The sequence below is a fragment of the Choloepus didactylus genome, chromosome 7 (genome assembly GCF_015220235.1).
Source record: "Choloepus didactylus isolate mChoDid1 chromosome 7, mChoDid1.pri, whole genome shotgun sequence".
In the NCBI taxonomy this organism is placed as follows: domain Eukaryota; kingdom Metazoa; phylum Chordata; class Mammalia; order Pilosa; family Megalonychidae; genus Choloepus; species Choloepus didactylus.
The window spans coordinates 10,417,067-10,437,805 of NC_051313.1; the positions used below are offsets into that span (position 1 = coordinate 10,417,067).

At 42.6% G+C, this 20,739-nt stretch overlaps 1 protein-coding gene across 7 annotated transcripts in view; it reads left to right on the plus strand.

Annotated features, from left to right (window-relative positions):
• IL20RA (interleukin 20 receptor subunit alpha) overlaps positions 1-19,310 on the plus strand; it is a 67,277-nt gene extending 47,967 nt beyond the window's left edge. For 6 of the 7 annotated variants that reach the window (XM_037843808.1, XM_037843804.1, XM_037843806.1 and 3 more), the window contains exons 2-7: positions 2,513-2,648; positions 9,668-9,849; positions 11,593-11,768; positions 12,334-12,478; positions 15,728-15,867; positions 17,770-19,310. In XM_037843808.1, coding sequence (XP_037699736.1) covers positions 2,572-2,648; positions 9,668-9,849; positions 11,593-11,768; positions 12,334-12,478; positions 15,728-15,867; positions 17,770-18,549 — 1,500 coding nt within the window. In that variant the 5' untranslated portion in view covers positions 2,513-2,571 and the 3' untranslated portion in view covers positions 18,550-19,310. The remainder of the gene's footprint in view (positions 1-2,512; positions 2,649-9,667; positions 9,850-11,592; positions 11,769-12,333; positions 12,479-15,727; positions 15,868-17,769) is intronic. The other variant, XM_037843805.1, reaches the window with a different exon arrangement.
• Positions 19,311-20,739: the final 1,429 nt, after the last annotated feature.

The window sequence follows — 20,739 nt, forward strand, 5'->3', positions numbered from 1 at the left end:
TGTAGGGATCAGTGGGGGCCATCTTGGAGGCTGGCTACCATGATTGTGGTGATATATATGATTTACCTATAATGTAGACTTGCAGAGGAATTGTATATACTTTTCATAGCACTGATGATAAAATGTGTTTTCCTAAAAAAAAAAAAAAATGAATAGCATGATGAGAAAATTGTTTAATGTTTTAATATTGTCAGACTATTATTTTCCTTTATTTAATATATTATTATCAGAATCTGAAGAAGTTTTGATAACTGGTGTAGCATTTCTGGTAGACCATTTAAAAAATTACAAAGCATTAATCAAAATGTCTGTTGGGTCAATGAATGTTAAAGATTAACAGTATATTCCAGAGTACAGTTCATTTCAGAAGAGCAAAATTGATTTGTATCCTGACGGCAATCTAAAAATAAATAAATAAATAAATAAATAAATAAATAAATAAATAAATGGTTAAAAATGGGCTATCAACTTATTTTATTCCAAGTTATTTCTTAAAATCTTTTTTGGTATGTTTTAGGCATCTTGAGAGTTCTGTCAAGTGTTTACTTGTATTAAAAGTCAAATAGCAACCAGTGTTGGAGGAGAAAATGATGTGTATAGATTGAACATTGAGAAAATATCCCTGAAGTATAATATCTAAGATAACTTTGTTTTATATCTCCAAATTCATGTTGCCACAAATCAGAATATTCTAGTTCCTTATCAGTTGGCTCACTAGATCCATGTTTTGGTAACCTCTCCCATCAGTGGTATTATAATGCACAGTCTATTTTCATTTTAGTTCTTGGTGTCATCTAAAAATGTAGAACTACAACATTTTAGGCCTGATGATTATCCTGGAATTTTTTGATGTTAAAAGTTTTCCTCGCTTTTGAAGGTTGGGAATTGCTCCATGGTGCTACTTCCCCATGCTCTGTGTTTCATCTTTAAGAAGCTGATTAAAATCTAGAACCCAGTGATACCGCAGAGTGGTATTGAATCATTGATGATTATCCACTGGATATCACCCCCAGAAAAAGCCAATACCAATGGGTTCACAATGTCTCCAAAGCAGAATAGAAATCAAAGAAGGACAATGGGCAGGCTGGGTCCTTCTGAGATCCTCCCCACTGACACCACGTACTGACCAATTGATAGGACTGCTCTTTGGGTATTTAATGTTCTTCTTAAAAATAAAACAGAGATAATAAGAAAATGGTCAGTTAAAAGTAGAAATCATTACAAATACAGCACGTGAACACACATACACACGGTCTATGGTTTGGTTACTCTGCCACATGCTAAGGAGCTTATTTTGGCTTCAAAGCAGGGTCATAGTACAAAGGTTAATTCTAAAGTAAAGAATTTTTTCCTTCATTCTTTTTGTTTGGCTTGTGGAATTAGAATACATTGTATAGAGCTGGTTTTAGCCAAGGATAAACCCAAGCATAAGTTAGCCAAGATTGGATCAGCCTACGGTGACTTAATTTTATTTCCAAAGTTTGGTTTGCTATTATATTTTCCAAGTTCATTGACTAGAACATGCATACTTAGGATAGATAAGTTCTTCATAAACTCTGATTACCATGTTACTCCATACTTTGTGATCTTTCCAATATTTGAAATTAATGTTTTGCTTCTTACATGTTCCCATTGAACTCTTCTTATTTATTTTAATTCCATGATCATCCTTGTTTTCTTCTACAAGAAAGGGTCCTCCTACTCTCCTTTTGTTCCTTTTTCTCATTTTTTTGGTATTTTCTCAATTTTTTATCATTCCCCTACAGAAAGATTTTGACAAATTAATCTCGGTGATACTATTTTTAGAGAGCAGTTACTGAACATTTCAGTTTAAGTCTTTTTTCAGTGGTTCCTTTTCTAGTTGTGCTTTATTATACTTTAATTAAAGCCAACCCTGACTCCAACCACAGAACTTTGAGCTTTCAGAGGTATCCATTTTACATTTCTATATCAATAGGAATTGTTTTAATTATCTATTGGTGCCTAATAAAACCACCCCAAAATTAAGTGACTGGAAACAGTCATTTTATTTTTTCTCACAATTCTGGGAATTGACTTGGGCTCAGCTGGCTGGTTCTTCTCCCGGGCTCTCCCGGGGTCTCTCTTGCAAATGCGCTCAGTGCAGGTGGGACAAGAATATTCACCATGACTTCATTCTGGCCCCTGGACTGGATGGCTCGCTCAGCAGGGACATGGGGGCAGTTAAGCCTCTCCCTCACCACATGACATCTCCATGGGGTCTCTCCAGCAGGATGGCCCAAATTTTTCACATGGCAGCTCAGGGCTTCCCAAAGGGCACATGCAGAAGCTACCAGGCCTTCTAAAAGCTTAGTCCCGGAGTCATTTCTGCCACATTCTGCTGGATGAAGTGAGTCCCAGGGTCCACTCAGGTTCCATGTGGGAGGGATCCACAAGGACTTGAACCCTGGGAGGCAGGGATGGTTGGGGGACCACAGGGTTATGTTTTCCTTTCCTCCACTGAGGTCTCAATTCCTTTCTCCTCCTTTTTCAGTCCCCTGTGGCTTGGGTGTTCTGCCTAAACCTACAAACATCACTTTCTCATCCATAAACATGAAGAATGTCCTACAGTGGAATCCGCCGGAGGGCCTAAAAGGAGTTGAAGTTATTTACACCGTGCAGTATTTCATGTAAGTTGGCTCTTTTGCTTTGGGCTGATTTATGAGCACAAGAGTCAGACTCCTGTTCTTTGCATGAAGATAAGCAATTTATGGTATTAAGTGAGTATCTGAACTAAGAAAAATTTAGATATTTCATGTTGAATGTTCTTGTCATGTTTTGTTAGACTAAATTAGAAAGATGTTTTTTCATGGAGACAGAAGCTTTGGATCCTCAGGCAAGGGGAAGTTAGTTAAATAGAGAAAAGAGGTAATCAAGTACTATCCTATAGGAGAGAGAAAACAAGAGAATCCATAGTTCTGGAATTTCAGGCATTCTTAGTGAAACTGATACAGATTTCTGTGCAGCTAGTTATTCCTATTAAAGATGGCAGTAAATGGGCATCTTTACTTTTCTCCTCTCCCTCAAAACTCATTGCAAGCAAGAAGGAATGCAAAACAATGCCTATCTTCAAATAAAACAAGGAAATGGCTACAACCCCAAGCCATAACTATAAAGCATACAAGCAGATGCTCCAAATACCATGGAATTTGAAGGAAAACAACCGCAGAGCTGAAAGCAAACCTATAGCTTCTTGAACTCCAGCAGATGAAAATAATTTCACAAGAAGTGTCACATAGTAAGAGGCAGACCCAACAATTGTTAGATTAGAGATCTAAGGATATGGAAATCTAATCATTTCTGCCACCAGAAATTGAGGAAATGTCCCCCTAGAGCCCTACTTTGGTGCCTCAGAGTGTTGGAGAAGGAGGAGCTGAAAGAAAAATCAGGCTCAGGTGACAGAGGCCTTATAGGGCCAGTCATGGTGTGGGGAGAAGTCTGGAGGCAGACAGAGAAGGAGGAGGGCGAGGAGATGGCTGGGAGGAGGCCCAGAGAACCCGTGAACCCTGTCATCCCCCTGCAGCCCCTACCCTGTGGGCAGGCAGCTCCCAGGCAGAGGGAAATGGGTTTGAAACCCATGGGGAATAAATGCTCATTACCTGGCCCCACTTCTGTACCCATTCACCTAATATTCCACAAAGAGCTGTCCCCAAAATGTAACAATCCCAAGAAACCAGCACTGCATCTATCCATAATTACTGAAAGAGAAAAAGAGGAAAGAAAGAACACAAGTAAATAGTACCTGAAAAAATCACCAGTGGAAATTTAAGAATCCAGACAATAATTGTCCACAGTTTGAGAGTCCACAAACAACATACAAACTCTAAAGGTGAAGCTCTAAGAAGACAGAGTGGTCAAAGAAGAGAAACAAGAGAACAGAAAGAACATTTTCTTAAAAGCAAGTAGGCAGAGCTTAGAAAGAAGACGGAAAATAAAAATATTCTCTAGAGATTAAAACCTATTATAAGCTTCCCCAAAATAGAATAAACATAACGTAACATAACCAAGAGACAGGGTATATAGAATAGAAAAAAAAGACAAAGATAAAAGTATTCAAAATCTAAATCCAAGGGTTATACATTAGGAGAAAATAAATGGAAAAGGAAAAGATATTTTAAAATACAACTGAAGAAAAGTTTCCAGTGATGATGATAATAGCTTACATTTGTTGCATATCTACTATGTGTTGGATGCTGTTTTAAATACTTTATATAGGATATCTCAATTGATTTCATAACAAGCCTATGAGATAATTATTATTATTATCCCCATTTACCTTGAGAGATGGAAAGTTTAAGCCATTACCCAAAGATCACATAGTTAGTAATGGATGAGCAGGTAATAAAGAAAAACCAGAATTGCATGTCATAAATGCATGCTGTGTCTAGGAAAATTTAATGTAATCAACAGCAAGGCATATCTTAGCAAAGTTATTGAACTTTAAGAAAATGCAATGATTTTATGGCCGTTCTAGTAAAAGCAGAATTCAAAGTGGGGGGTCGGGGGAGGAGATGCCTGCCCAGCACCACTTGGTCGCGGAAGCCTGTGATGCAGCAATTTCCGCGGGAAGAGGAATTGTGGCCTCAACCTCTTATCAAGTTCAACAGATAGGTATTGTCAAGCAGGGGGAAACTCAAGGGATATCAATCCCCTAAAACCTTCTTGGGACAAAGGAGGCAGGGGGAGCACTAACTGAAGGTGATATCCAGCTGACAGATGCAGATGAACCCAAATGAAGAATTTAGAAATGGCAAAGTTGTGGCAAAAAGACTGGCAACACGCAATGAATCCACCCAAATGTAAAACTAAGAATAAACAGTGATGGGAACTACGGTTATGGGGCCTGATGTAATATATGTAACGAAATCAGAGAGTGGGGGAAACTACAGATGTGCTCATTTTCATAGCAGGAAGCCATCAGATGTGACCTAAAATGAAAATATTTCTTTATTTTAATAATTAAAACTCTCAATATTTTTCATAGACCATTTTGTTAAAAGGCCTTTTAGGAACTAATATCTTTTGTGAGGAAACATTTGAACTTAAGCAATTCCTGTAGATTCACTTCAACTCCTTTTTTTCTATTAAAGTTAAAATCAAGTTAAAGTTAACACTTTTATTAAAACCACATGGATGGTATAATCTCATTTTTGTGTATCTATTCAAATATCTGATCATTCTTCTGTTTGTATATAAGCACGACAAGATGCCCAGAGTCTTGTGCGCTAAACATTTCAGGGTGATGGGTTTCGGGATGATTTTTTTCTCTCGATTATATTTGTCTGAGTGTTTTGATTGTTTGAATTAAAAACCATGTACCAGGTTTATAAAAACAAGAAAGTTATATTCATCTTTGGGGATAAAAAAGAGTTCTGACCACTAAACCTGTTGAAAGATTTCAGCTGCTATTCACAAAGTCCTCTTTTATCTAGAACCTCTTTCTCTAGGCGAGTTTCTCAGGAGTTCGTTTTAGGAAAGAGGACATCCACCTGCAATGAGAAATGGCCCATGCATGTCTGCCTTAGCCTCCTTTTCCATTAGGTGGAGCAAAGAGCTTGCTCTGCCTCGGGTGTATTTATGTAATCCAGAAAGGGATAAACAACACATTGGCACAGTCATCACTGCTCTAGGCGCGCAGGCAATTTAGATTGTGCAAAGGAACATTTAAAGAGAAGCTTGCCAGGCAGAAGCTCTTGCATGTCCATGCAGGTGGCAGCTTGGGAGCTGGATGGCCCAGAAGGCGTGTACACCACCCCAGGGCTCCAAGCCCAGCTCTGGAGTCAGACCATCCTCAGTTCATGCCTCGGCTACCAGGCTGGCTGGAACCTGGGGCAGGTCACCAGTGAAGTTCATTTCCAGATAGACGATGTCAATTCAACTATAGTTTCAGTTCTATCAACCGAATGAATTTAGTGTAGAAAATATAGCGTAGCACCAAGAGCACAATCCAGTGTCAGGGGACATAGTTCAAATCCCGGATGTGTCTTTTCCTGGTCAGGTGAACTTGAATGGGTTCCTTAATCTTGCTGGGCCTCAGTTTCCTCATCTGGAAAGGGGATGAAAATACAATGCCTGCTTCCTGGGGTTGGTATGATAGCTAAATGAGATAAGGCACGCAAATCCTAAGCACTGTCCCAGCACATAAGAGCCACTCGATCTGTGTTTCCTGTTCTAACTAGGAAGTGGTCAGGGGACACTGAGGACCCATGTGACATTTTGGCTTGCATAAACATTATTGCTGGAGTATTTGCTGAGTGCTTCACATCTGTCAGCTTGTCAGACTTATAAAGCATTCCATACATGATCCAGCGAAGTCCTAGGAAACTGCCCCACCCCTTGCAGATTGAGAAAGTTTGAAGAGAGAAAGTCAAATGAGCTTTCAAACCACAAGTCAAGACCACTTATGGGTCATGAAATCAGTTCAGAGACACATCACTAGAGTTAATTTTAATGGAGAGGAATGGAAGGGTATAGAATGGAGTTTTGTGGAATGGAGTGGAAAATAACCGAATGATGTTTACTATTTATCTTGCAAATCCTGTAAAGCTTAAGTATTATCATGTAAAACTTTTGTTTAGTCTGTTAGATAGATGTATGTTTTGTGAGCTGAGTCACAGTGTAAAATGTATTCCTTTCTGTGGGTCACAGTTGAAAACGTTTGAAAGCCCTTTGGCCCTGGTGACCACTGGTTTGGATGGAGAAGTTGGTCGACAAGATTTGACTATATTCTGTATGTCTTGTGGTAGATATGGTGCTTGTGACACAGGAGACATTTACTTCCAGGGCCTAGTCGAGAAATCTGCTGCCCTTTCTGAAAAGAGAAGACCTCCTCATGCTTTGGCAACACTTGACCAAGTTGGCGTCTCCTCCTTCTCAACACTCTCTTTTCTTGCCTTTGTGATGCCTGTTTTCCATCCTTTCTCTTTAGCTCCTGCCTCTAAATTTACTTCACACCCAGCTTCTGAATCTTGATGCTCCTGAAGCTTTCTTGTAGGCTCTGCTTTTCTTCCATGGATAATTTCCTTCTCACCAATGCCTTCAATGACTGGGTTTTGCCATTGTCTCCAAAACCTCTACTTCCCCTCACACCTCTCTCCTGAGCTCCAGCTGCCTACTGGACATCTGCATTTGGGCATCTCTTACATACGTCAGGTTCGACATGTCAAAAACGGAGCTCATTCCCTTTCCTCCTCCTGAGACCACCCCCACTCCCCAAGCCCTCTCTTCTTCAGTCTTCCTTGTCTTGGGAAATGTGACCACACCCCACCCATTTGCCCCAGACAGAAACAGGCTTTATCCTGACACTTTCATGTCCCTCTTCACTAGCAGGCACTAAATTACCAAATCCTGTCTGCTAATAACTCTTGCTTTTATCCTGTCCTCATTAGGTCCCCTGATACCTTCCAAGTCCAAGCCACCTACAGCTTCCACCTGGACTCCTGCAGCCCCCCCAGACTGCCACTGCTAACCCCTGGCCATTACATTACATTCTCCTTGCTACCACCAGAGCTAGCTTTCCAAACCACGCTGCAATCTTGTCCCCCAACAATCTGCTTAAATTCCTTTAACCACACATCCTCCCCTCCCATTGCTCTTAGGGTAAAGCACAAACCCCTACAGGGCCTTCCTGCCCTGTAGCATCCAGTCCCCCCACCTCTCCAGACTCTTCTATTGCTACACTCCTCCTCCATAGTTTAGCCCCACCAACTCTCTTTCCATTTACTCCAAGTGTCCTGACCTTCACACCCGGGCTGTTCCTTCTTTCTGAAACACTAGATTCCCTTTGGGGATATTTCTCATTCCATCCTCACCCAGGCTTAAGTTGAGTACACGTGTTCTGCTTGCCTTATAATCCAGTGTTTCCCTTGTCCTAACCTTCATCTCATTTTATGGTAGCTGTTTGGTTTTCTGTCTTCTCTGTTTAACTGTGACTTCCATGACTGGTGTGTGTTCCACTATGTCTCTGGGACCAACGGAATGATGGGCACATAGTAGGTGCTCGATAAACGCTTGTTGAACTCATTCTTCTTTGTCCAGAACCAGTTTTGCTCAGTGCCTTGGTGTTGACTAGGTGTACCATTTATGTGCAGTGAATCTCCCACCTGACTGGCTAGCCTCATGTTGAGGCGGTGCTCTGATACAGTAGTTTCTTAAGTTATCAGTTTGATGAGAGGCACAGTGAAGCATTGTGATGGAGCATGGGCTTTAGAGTTTGAAAGACCCCACCACTCACTAGCCACATGGCCCTGAGCAGAAGCTAACTTTTACTCTAATTTTCCCTTATTTGTGAAGTGAGGATACTAGCAGCTACCTCCACGGGCTCCTTGTGAGGATTCTGACTGAATTCAAAACACCAGACACATGATCGACACTTGACAAATAGGAACTGCTACTGCTGCAGTTGTTATGTAACTCATCTCAATTCCCATCGTGTGGGAAGGAATTACAATTACTTGGAAGAGCCTTTTGGCCTAGGGGGACCCTAGGCCAAAAGCCATGGAGAACATTCTCTAACCCGATTTCCTACCAAATTTACATAGATGGAAAGGTTTGCACCGTCATAGGATAGTGGGGTAATTAGGAACTTAAATATCAGTCCAAACTAAGGGCATCTAATACTTTACATTCAAATAAAGTTTTCAAGTTCTCTACTGTAAAAACTAGCAAATTTAAATTCCAACCCTCTCTGTGTCACTTAAGCACTCTGTACCTGAGTTTCTCCATCTGAAAAGTGCTAAAAATATTCCCCCCTACCCATTTGTTGTGAATGTTCTGTTTTTAATTAAAGAAAGGAATAATAGATATAAACAATGTGGTCAATTTCATCATCATCATCACTATAATTATTGAAAATACAGATTTTGGTGTGTGTCCCAACCTAGCAAATTTCCCCAAAACTCTTCATGCCTAGTAGATTTTCAATTTTTAAAAGAATATCAAATGTGGCAGAAAGGGGAAATTTCAGGTCATATATATGTTATTAAAATAAAAATTTAAAAAAACAAAAACATAAGACTGTACAACACCAACAATGAATCCTATTGTAAATGATGGACTGTAATAAATAAAACAATTATAAAAATGTTCTCTCAGGAATTATAACAAATGTACCAACCACACTTATGCAAGGTATTAATAATAGGGTGGTATATGAGAACTCTGTATTTTGTGCCTGATTTTTTTGTAAACAAAAAACTGTAATAAAATTGTTTTTAAAAGCCAAGATAAATTTTCTTCCAAGATAAAAAAAAAAGGCTAACCTTTCTTAAAATTGCCAATCAAATTGGCCGCAGTATATAGGGTGGACTAAAACTTGACATAGACTATTGCTAGAAGAATTAATCACACAATACGTGAAATTTTTACTGTAGCCCGAGAACAAAAATAAAATCGATGCTTTCAAGATGTACTATCCACATTATAATTTGCAGAAAAGAAAGGTAATTACAGAAACTCTGACTCATGTTCCTGACAGCTAATGACAAAAATTGCCAGCAGCAAAAGTAGATTCTTTTTTATCTCAATGACAGGCACTTTTGTTTTTCTGAAGAGACAGTCTTAAGCTCCATTCAGTTTTATATAATGACTGGCTTTTTTTATTGTAAAGCATAGGGGACACCTCATCATTAATTCATAGTTTCCTTCGTAGCAGATATGGGCAAAAGAAATGGCTGAATAAATCTGAATGCAGAAATATCAGTAGGACCTCTTGTGATCTCTCTGCTGAAACCGCAGACTACGAGCACCAATATTATGCCAAAGTCAAGGCCATTTGGAAAACAAATTGTTCCAAGTGGGCAGAAACAGGACGATTCTATCCTTATTTAGAAAGTAAGTAAAACCACTGTTTTTTTTTTTCTAATTACTTTATTTATCAAACAAAAAAACATTTCCAAACAAAACTAAGCAAAGCAATGGAAAAAACAAACATCCTGAAACCACCTCATTCCTTCCAACACATTCCCACCAAATATAACTCCTCGGGCAGGTGAGTTGCTTCCCAGTGCAGCCTGACAGTCCATCTACTGAAGATGGCTCGCAGATATATCTCCCAGTCTGGAACTTGTTTCTAGGTTTCATATACTTACTATCCCTCATTTGTTTCCCATTTCTCAGAGAAAATCTATCCTTCATTGTCTGCTGTCCAATATCTTGAAAACCACTGTTTCATACATTTTGAACAGTTTTCTGTTTATTCCCAGCAAGAGGGTAAATCAAGTCTCTGTCACTGTAACTTGCAGGAGGATTTTTCCCAAACTAGCCAGTTGGGAAAAGAAGTCATGATCTGAGTGCCATTGTCTGTTAAACACGTGTATTATCAGGTAGTCCGGATTTAGCAACCCCATCCTCCCATCGAGCTCACCCAAAGACAAGTGCTATGCTGGTCTGCATCCTGCCCCCCTGGCCAAGTGACCGTGTCAAGTTGCGTCACTCGCTGTGGGGGGCACTGTTGGCCAACAGATCTCTAAGTTTTGCCCAGCTCCCAAATTGGCAGTAGACGCCAGGAAGATCAAGTTTTGATTTTATTTTACTATTTACCACAGGCTATGTCATTTGAAGAACAAACAGATTTTTTCATTGTTGTGAGTTTATAAATCATTGATATGTTTCCCCAAGACTGAGGAAAAGAGGGACGTGATGGTCGAGCCAAGTCTCTTCTTGTTTTAAACATGGTGGTGCATTGAAGGAATTTCTAGGTGCCACTCAGAAGTAAGGCAACGTCTTCCTGGTATGTGCTTTTCTAGGTTTGCCTTCCCCTGAACTGTGGCTGGTTCAGCCATGGAGGGCTCACTCAGGGCTGCCACAACGAGGCTTGCAGGCATCCTCAGGTCCCAGAGCCAGCCTTCCCCTGGTGTCTTCCAGATCAGAGGTTGGCAAATGATGGCCCTTGGGCTATATCCAGCCCCACCCTTCCTATTTTTCTACAGCCCAAGAGCTAAGAATGGTTTTTACCTTTTTACATGCTTTGAAAAAATCAAAAGAAGAACAATATCTTGATGTACATGAAAATTGTAAGAAATTCAGATTTCTGAGGCCATAAATAAAGTCTGGTCAGCACACAGTCATGCTCACTCATTGACACATTGACTGTGGCTGCTTTCCTGCTACAACCAGAGCTGAGTAGTTGTGACAGACATCAGATGGCCTTCAAAGCCTAAAACATTTACTGTGTGGTAAAAGTTTGCTGACATCTGTTCTAGAACATTCCAATCACCTCTTTGAAGGTCTTTACGGTGCTTCATTTTTCCATTTTTATACCTGTAAAATCATATTAATGTTATTTATCATCAGCTTCTGAAGTCCTGGGAGTACCATGTATTTACCACCATCAGTTACTATTTGTTCATGTGACTAGAAACTAAGGAAATCCAATACTTGAATTTTCTGTTTTAACATTCCAAGTTCCAGGCACATGTGAAGTGGTTGTTTCAAGCTTTGCCATAACCTGGATGTCCCTAGAGCATTCTGAGGTGGATTTGGGGGCTTTGGTTCCAGTAGGATTATAGTGTAGTTTTATCTAAGGCAATTTTTATATCTGAACATGAAGATATCCTCTCCCCTCTCCCCTTCAAGCACAAATTGGCCCACCAGCAGTTGCTTTGACTACTGATGAGAAATCCATTACAATTGTTCTGAAGGCACCAGAGAAGTGGAAGAGAAATCCAGAAGACAGTTCTGTTTCCATGCAACAAATATACTCCGATTTGAAGTATAAGGTGTCCGTGTACAATACCAAATCCAACCGAACGGTAAGCCTGAAACAGAATGGGGTGTTTATTCTATGTACCACTTTTTGTAGCTAATGCTGCAGCAAAAGGTCGTGATACTTTGATTCTTTGCATGTGAATCTGGGAAGATAGGATATTCAAAGAGATGCCGTGCAAGATACAGCTGGAGCTGATGTGTAGAAAATTTGAAGACCTGCCTTCAGGTTTTCTTTACAGAATCTCTCTTGTAGATAATGTGGCTATCTGAGTGTAGTGTTTGCTGGCCTCACCTTGATGGAGAGCTTTCGTTTGCAGAACATCTGTCAGCCACTCTCAGAAAGGGAAAAAACATTAGCAAGGACAAGGGACAAAGTTTCCTCAGAACATCCATTGAGACATGATTATTTAGAATTGTTGCCCTCAGTTTCTGACCATGCTCCGTTGAGCTACAGGAAAAGGACACGTTAAAGCCGTTCTGAAAAGAAAGCATGTAGCTAGGGTCAATGATTTAGTGTGTCTTGGTCTTTAATTTTCTCCTTTGTTGTTTGTTGGAGGGTGGCCCCGAAAATCCGAGGCTCTAAATACTGTTTGCAATTCTCCGTCCCAGTGGTCGCAGTGTGTGAGCAACCACACGCTGGTGCTCAGCTGGCTGGAGGCGGACACGCTGTACTGCGTGCACGTCGAGTCCTTCCTGCCTGGGCCTCCCCGCCGTGCCCGGCCCTCGGAGAAGCAGTGCGTCCACACGCTGAAAGGTAGGTTTAATCTAAGAAAGTGATACAGGTAGAAGGAAGGATGGCAGTTTAGATGAGGTTCTGACCCATCCATTTGTGGTCGGGGTTGGACTGCGTCCCCCAAAAAGGCATGTTGACGTCTTAACCCCGGTACCTGTGAACGTGGTCTCCTTTGGAAATAGGGCCTTTGCAGGTGGGATCAGGTTAAGTCGAGGTCCTCCTGGAATAGGGTGCTGGTGACTGAGTAAAAAGGGGGGCACAGCAGCCCTGAGGGAGGAAGGCCACGTGGAGATGGAGGTGGAGATTAGAGTGATGCATCTGTAAGCCCGGGAACGCCAAGGAGCGCGGCCACCAGCAGGGGCCAGAGAGGCATGGACAGACGTCAGAGGACACACGGCCTGCCGACACCTGGAATTTGGGCTTCCAGACTCCAGACTGCGAGGGAATTCCTATTGCTTTAAGCCTGCGCATTCGTGGTGCTCTCTCATGCAGCCACAGGACACTAATGCAATGTCTAACAGAGGCAGGTGGCGGGAGAGGAAGAGACGGACGTTGGGAAATGCGTTGAGCAGCCGGGACCTGGCTGTGTTCATGGGGAACGTCAGGAGTGTTTTCACCCCCTCGGGGAAGGCTCAGGACCTGTCCTGGGGTCTGTGCCAACAAGCCTCCCTCCCCCTCACAGCTTCCTGCTGAGGGAAATGACGATTAAGAACTTTAGGTCCTTTTTCTTCTTTAAAACCGCAGTCACTCCGGTTAGCACACATTCTTGTGGTCTTCAAGAATATTGGACAATTTTATTGCTGGAAACAAAAGCGTTATCATGAAAACAAGCTCTCTTGCTCCCCCACAGAAATACAGAGGGGTGCATTATAGGAAAGGCAAAGGGGTGCATAATAGGAAATTCAAAGGGGTGCATTATAGGAAAGGCAAAGGGGTGCATTATAGGAAAAGCAAAGGGGTATGTTACAGGCAACGCACATCTCCCAGAGAGAACTCTGACTGTGAGAGGCTCTGGGCTCTGAATCAGTAGTTACTCCCTTACTCTTCCAGTGGCTTCTCTCTCCTTCCTTGTATTCGTCGTCTCCATTTTCTCAGCAAACTGCCTGGGAACATGGTTGGACATAGCTTCCTTCCTGTTAGGAGACAGAGAGCTGCGGTCATGGGCTCTGTTTAATCTTTCTTTCCCAAGTCTGAAAAAAGTTAAAACTCAAAACCCGAAGCTTGAAAGGAAAAGAAGCCCTAAGGTTGACTTCACTGAGCTACTCTTTGCCCACCCCTCTTCTCTTTCTCTCTTTCAAACACCTGGTGTGAAGACAAGTGCCCCAACCCTCGGCCCCAGGGCTTGGTTTGCCTCAGCTCCTGCTCCTGGGGGGTTGGAAAGGAGGCGGAACTCCTGCCGACCTCGCCTCTCCCCTCCCACATCCCAAGACGAAGCTACCCCAAGGAATAGAACGGGAATTTTGTGAGTACTTATGAAAAGTCAAAAGCTTTATTTATGCACCTCTGTCCTTATCATACCTTTTCCTTTAGAATTAAGGGTTCGCTGCCATTTGTCAAATAAATCTAAAATACCAAGCAAGCAAAAGGCAGCACAAGGCAGACTGAAAAGAACATTTTTGTGTTTGGAAGAAACTCTGCTTACTAACAAATTGATCAGTGGCCAAATGGTAGGCACGACGTTCCAGAGGAAATCACTGAAGCAGCCAGAGGAAATCACTGAAGCAGTTGGCAGAGCTCAAGTGCAGATTGAATTAAGTTCTTCCCGACGAGCAGAGGCAGCTGAGCTTCTCGCTAGTGCAGGCAAGGTAACAAAACCACCAGGTGCCGCTTCTGGTTTCACCCTTGCCCTCACTGGACCACCAGAGGTAACTTTCCAAGTTGCTGCTATAAGGCCCACATTTCTAAATCCAATATTGCCTCTTTAGGGACTGTTCTTTCTGCTTTCTATTTCTGCTCTCCATGGCTCCCCCAACCCCTAAAACACAGGTCTAGTATTAGGTTTATTGGTTATTGTGGCAAACATGCTGGTGTCCAGTAAAGGCTACCAGTCATCACTGTCCTGGCTCTTTCTAACTCCTGCAAGTGCAGTCCAGGGACCAGGGACTGTGTTAAGGAGGATTGGATGGAGCCGCAGCCTAATGTGGAAGTAGGTCGAGCTCAGACACCCACAGCACCCGCTTTGCAGCACTGACACATTCTGTGTGGAACCCGATGATGGGTGGACCCTTTGGAGATGGTTGGGGGAGAAGAGCCTGACCTTGGACCCTGTACCCAGACTTTCCCACCAGCCCTTGCTGATTGCCCTCACCAACCAGGACACATCTGCTTCCCATCTTTAACACTCTCACAACCATGGTGCTTTCTCTCCAGCCCAGGTATCAAGAGCACTCAAAATCGGCATGGATGAGAAAGCTCCCACAGTACTCCTGCAGATTTTACTAGGGCTTAAGGAAACCACCAGGACTCTCATCATTTGTGCTAAAGCTGCTCCTTTTTCTGCAGCCAAGAGCACCACAGCTCAGCAAATATAAGTCACAATGAGCCCGAGGCATCAACCCCTGGCTGCTCGATGGCCAGCCAGGGCTGCTTTCTTGAAATTACCCATCTTCTCATTCCCCTGTGGACTCTTACTGACAGCACAGAAAGACCTGGGGAGACTTCACTGCTGAGCTCAGCACATGCAGCTCAGCCCCCTCCCTCCACTCACTCCAGCCTCCCACCCTACCCAGAAACTCTGGCCGACCAGTACCAGGATGGTTCTGTTGTCACAGAGAACGCATCTGAAAGGTGATTCCATTCGTTCCCATCCCCTCCTGGATATCTGGGAAAGTGGAGTCCCACGAGCAGTGTGGAAAGGAGGGGAAACTCAATTTGCTCTCCAAAAGAGAGTTTTGCTTTGTTCTGTTTGAAGTGCTGTGAGTTGTCTGAATACTGTTGCACTTATCCTCCAATACGAAAGCGAGCCTGACTCTCATGGCCAGACCTAAGGACTGGATTACCTGCTGACTCATAGTATTAGTTAGTGTATCCTTTACTGTGAAGCTTTGAGGTGAGTCCAGATGCTTCCTTAAGGCAACCTGCTGTCAGGGAGAACAAGAATTGTGAGACCCCCTCTAACATCCAGCTCAAGCTCCTCAGTGTATAGGGGAGAATACAGAATTCCCAAATGTGAGCCATCTGCCCAAAGCCTCTCATCATTGCTAATGTTTTCCCACCACACCAAATCACAAGTATCTCCCCTCCCTTCTTCTTTTTTTTTTTTTTTAACAGATCAGGCATCAGCGTGGAAGATTAAAATCATCTTCTTGTATGTTTTGCCGATATCCATTAGCATGTTTATTTTTTCTGTGATGGGCTACTTGATGTACAGATATACCCATGTTGGCAAAGAGAAACACCCGGCAAATTTGGTGAGTGCTCATGGTGGCAGGGTCATTGTTAAACAGCACAGCTCCCAGAGGATGTGAAAGGAGGCTCTAGAATAGATACAGCTCCATTTGTGGGTGGAATGAGTTTAAAGTTAAATAGTGGATGAATTTTAAAAACCATTTTCTGCACTACATTAGTTCACTTAAATATCCAAAGATAAAGGGCCCTCTACTTTGACAGAGATTCTGCATGTAATGACCACCTCACGCAGGCTCCTGGGGGTCCTGACATAATGATGGCATTGACCCCCGGCCTTCTAGAGGCTCAAGTCTGGTTGGGGACTCGGATTTCAGAGCAAACCATGGAGGCCCAGGGGGAAACCCATCCTGGGGACTCGGAATCCCACCTGGGCCTCAGGAAACGTTCTAGACCAAGGCCCAGTTGGGAAAGGGGTGTGGGACTTGGGGCACCTGGTGCAGGCAGAGGACACAGCAGGAGAAGGGGGGTCTGCATGTGGGGAGCCACGTCACGTTGCTGGACAGCAAGGTTCCTGACAAGGAGCTATGAAAAGAGGAGACCATGGGGTGGGTGATAGGGGTGGGTGATGGGAGGACAGAGGAGCAGTCCAAGGAGCTTGGCCTCTACTCTGTTGACAAAGGGAAATCACTGTAGGATTTTAAGTTGGGAGTGTCATCGTCAGTATTGTGTTTTAGATCCAACTGTCTGGAACTGTAGGGAACTAAGACTAGAGACAAGGGACGTAATTGGAGATGGTGGCAGTTGTACAGGGGAGAGATGAGGAGAGTCTGAAAGAGGATGTGGGACTAGAGAGAGAGACAGGAGGCAGAAGATGGCCAGGACACAACCACTCATGACACGGAGATGTAGGAAAGCGGAAGACACAGTAAGTCCCGTGCTTCCAGGTCACCCAGAGGCTCAGGAGAGCTGAGCATATCCTAACAATAAAGATAATTTCTTGGGGAATTATTAAAATAAGTGTTCACATCACACAACATGTACATTCATAGCTGTTAGTTCAATTTTTTTCAACTCTTCTATTACTCTGCCTGGTATCCGCATTTCAGTTAGCCACTTAACGACTTAGAGATCTTTCCTTGGAGAAAAATCTACAGGAGACGTGCCCATGTGTGCTTTTTTGAAACAAGAAGATTTGTAAAATAATGAGGCCGAGGTTCTATTTTGTGATGTTAAATGAATTTGCATCATAGAATGGACAAGGAGGATGGCAGTTGAGCTCATAATTGACCCTCGCTTGGATAATCAGCAACTCCATGTCATCCCAGCAAAATTTTAATCTCAAGTCAACTTTTCTGACATGTTGTAGAGTTTCTCTGTCTGCAGATGACTTTCCCTTTTCAGCCTAATTATACGGTGTCTAGAATGGTGTCTGGGGACATAAGCAAAGCCATTCCCACCCTTTCCCATCAGTGTCTCTGCTCTTCCACCGCAAATGCTGGCTCAAAGAAGAGCTGGTGGCCCAGGTGACCACAGCTTCCTCGCTGGTACCTGGTAAACTGTAAATAACAAAGCAGTTGCACCAGCTGCATTTCACTCAGACTTCACTCCTCTTCACATGGCATAGATTATGATTTTACAGAAAACCCAACTCCCAGAGAAATAGAGTTGCCTGTGGTGATTCAGCCAGTAGGAGGGGAGGGCACTTGTCCTACCCTGCCCCTCGGGCTGAATAAACACTCACCCAGTGACCCGCCTTCCCTTCCGGGTGCATTTTAAATATCTTGGGTCCCTTGACTCCCAGCGAGTGAGGTTTTCTGTACATTCCAAGCAACACTTTCACTTTCATGAATTGGTAAGAATAGTTCTTTAGAACACTCTGGTGACAGTATAAATTCTACTTAACAGCTGTTTTAAATGCCACTCTAATGTGAAAAGGTGAAAACTATTCTCTTCTCTCTTTGCAGATTTTGATTTATGGAAATGGATTGGACAACAGATTCTTTGTAACCGCTGAAAAAGTCATGTTTAACTTTGTCACACTCAATATTGTGGATGATTCTAAAGTTTCCGAAACGGGTATCAGTTTAACGGAAGAGAGTGGGGCCGTGGCCGGCCGGGAGGAGGCTGGGCCCAGTGGCGGCCAGGACCCCCGCCTGGAGGAGGTGGAGGTGAAGCACTTGGGCTACGCTTCACACGAGATGGAAGTTCTCTTGGAAGACATTTCCGCAACTCAGCAAGAATCGCTCAGTGGAAACAGCCCCGTGGATAACACAGTCATAGGATACGAATACGATATGAGAACTTCCATATGTGTGGGGCCCGAAGACCAAGAGCTTCATCGGCCGGATGAGGTGTCCATACAAGGAAAGTTATTTGAGCGACGGGCAGCTGCGGCAGCTGCGGGGCCACAGGCTTTCCTGTCCTCATACACCCCCCAGCTTGGACACCTGGAGCCCCTGGCCCAGGATCACACAGACACCGAGGAGGGGCCACAGGAAGACGCTCTGACCACGCTGGTGGACTGGGATCCCCGGACTGGCAGGCTGTGCATGCCTTCGTTATCTAGCTGTGAGCATGATGTGGAGGGACTGGAACCTTCCGAGGAGTGGTGTGGGCTCCCAGCCGGCGGCCTCCTGTCCAGACTCTACGAGGAGCCGGCTCCAGACGAGCCGCCGGAGGAAAATGAAAGCTATCTCCTGCAATTTATGGAGGAATGGGGATTGTACGTGCAAATGGGAGATTAATGCCAAACCTTCCCTAGGCCAGACCCCTACTGTTACCGGGCAGGGACGGGCTGACGATGAGTTACAGGACAATAAAGGACCTGGTGAAAACTCAGCTTTCTCAGGGTCAGTGGGAATCACTGACCTCTCCCCTCCACACACGGCACTGGTTTTCTTTGCCCTCACGTAGAGGAGTGGGTCAAGTCCGGGGGTCTCTGACATTGATGACCACCACCTGGAGTAGCAGGCAGTAAGTGACTGCCAAGTTAAAGGGAGAATGTACCCAGGTGGGTTCTCTAGGGCTCCTGTATTATTTCTAATAAGCACCCAGTTGTTTTCTGGGCACTTACCCTGTAGATAGCATTGTAAAAATATTTCAAAAAGATCATTCATTTTATAAAGGCTACTTCTTTAGAATTTGGTCTCTTGGCAGAATGATGAAATAATTGAAACATACACATACCACTAGCTAAGTGGTAAACTCAAGGTGAAGGGTTGCAACTCACTATCACATCATAGTAATCCAGGTCTAGTGTGCATAAACCAGGCACAGACCTTCGTGATGACACGGGCTTTGGGCTATTTTATGTGGCCATTTTTCTTTAAATGCAATTTTACTGAGATATAGTCACACACCATATAATTCATCCAATGTATGCAATCATTGGCTCACTGTATCATCATGTAGTTGTGCATTCATCACCACAATCAATTTTCATTATTCCAAAATAAAGAAAAAAAGAAAGAAGAACACCCAAAACATCCAATATCCCTTATTCCACCCCCCCATTATTTATATATTTTATGTCTTTATTTTATTACTCATCTGCCCACACACCGGATAAAGGGAGTGTCAGTCACAAGGTTTTCACAATCGCATGGTCACATGATAAAAGCTATATAGTTATGCAATCATCATCAAGAATCAAGTCTACTGGATTACAGTTCAAAAGATTCAGATGTTACCTTCTAGCTATTCTAATACACTACAAAGTAAAAAGGAATATCTATATAAGGCATAAGAATAACCTCCAGAGTGACCTCTCAACTCCATTTGAAATCTCTCGGCCACTGAAACTTTATTTTGTTCCATTTTTTTTCCCCCTTTTGGTCAAGAAGATGTTCTCAATCCCATGATGCTGGGTCCAGATTCATCCCCAGGAGTCATATCCTGCATTGCTAGGGAGATTTACATCCCCACAAGTCATGTCCCACGGAGGAGGGAGGGCAGTGAGTTTATTTGCAGAGTTGGCTGAGAGAGAGAGGCTTATGTGGCCATTTTAAATAATTTATGAGAAGTTCTAAAGTAGAAGCATAAATTGTTATTAATCTTTTGTAATCAGAAAATGTTCTCTCAGTAATTTAGTAAGGGTTTTTTGTTGTCCTTCAAACTTCCTAAAAGAAAATGCCATATTTTGTAATAAAATATTATACATTATTTCTGGAAATAAGTTTTTAAAAAGATATTTACACCCTCTGTTGATTAGAAAGTCATTAGCAGTGGGAGCACTCTGTTGCTGTTATAATATTAAGTATTCCATTAGAATGGGCAGTGCCTCATAGACTCTTTGGAATATGCATGAACGTATATCCCTTGTCCACCTAATCTTAGGATCAGTAAATAAACACAGGACGTGCAGAATACACATGGCAAAGGAACATTTAAGGGAGGGTTTATTAAAATTTGGCATAATTTACTGTGGGAAATAAAGTGTGCCATAAAATGAATTTCATTCCATTCCTATTTACCATTAGCTTAAAAATTAAATTCTACACTTAAAGATGTACATCTACATTGAGAGACAGAAGAATCTATTGGATTGAACCATATGGAAGAGTAGATATTCTATCATTTTTGATCTTCAAGTGCAGCAATTTTGTATGGTTTACCTTAATACATATTTGTTTTAATCATGAACTCATAATCCATTGATGCTTTTCTTTGGAAAACAGATGTCATCCATATTTCCTAATTTATATTTTTGGCAGGAGCAGACAGTCCTAGAAGAAGAGATCGACTCAGAAGTCAAGGTCTTCTGTGACCATCCACAAATCCAAATAGGTTCTGATCTAATGGGTTAATTTAGAGCATAATTCTATTAATCAGAATGTTCTGTTCTCAATATTTGTAGAAATGGTTCTGCCGGTTTTGAAGAACTGTAATTTAGGATTTTTTTAGTTTGTAATACTAACTAAAAAAAGTCCAGGAGT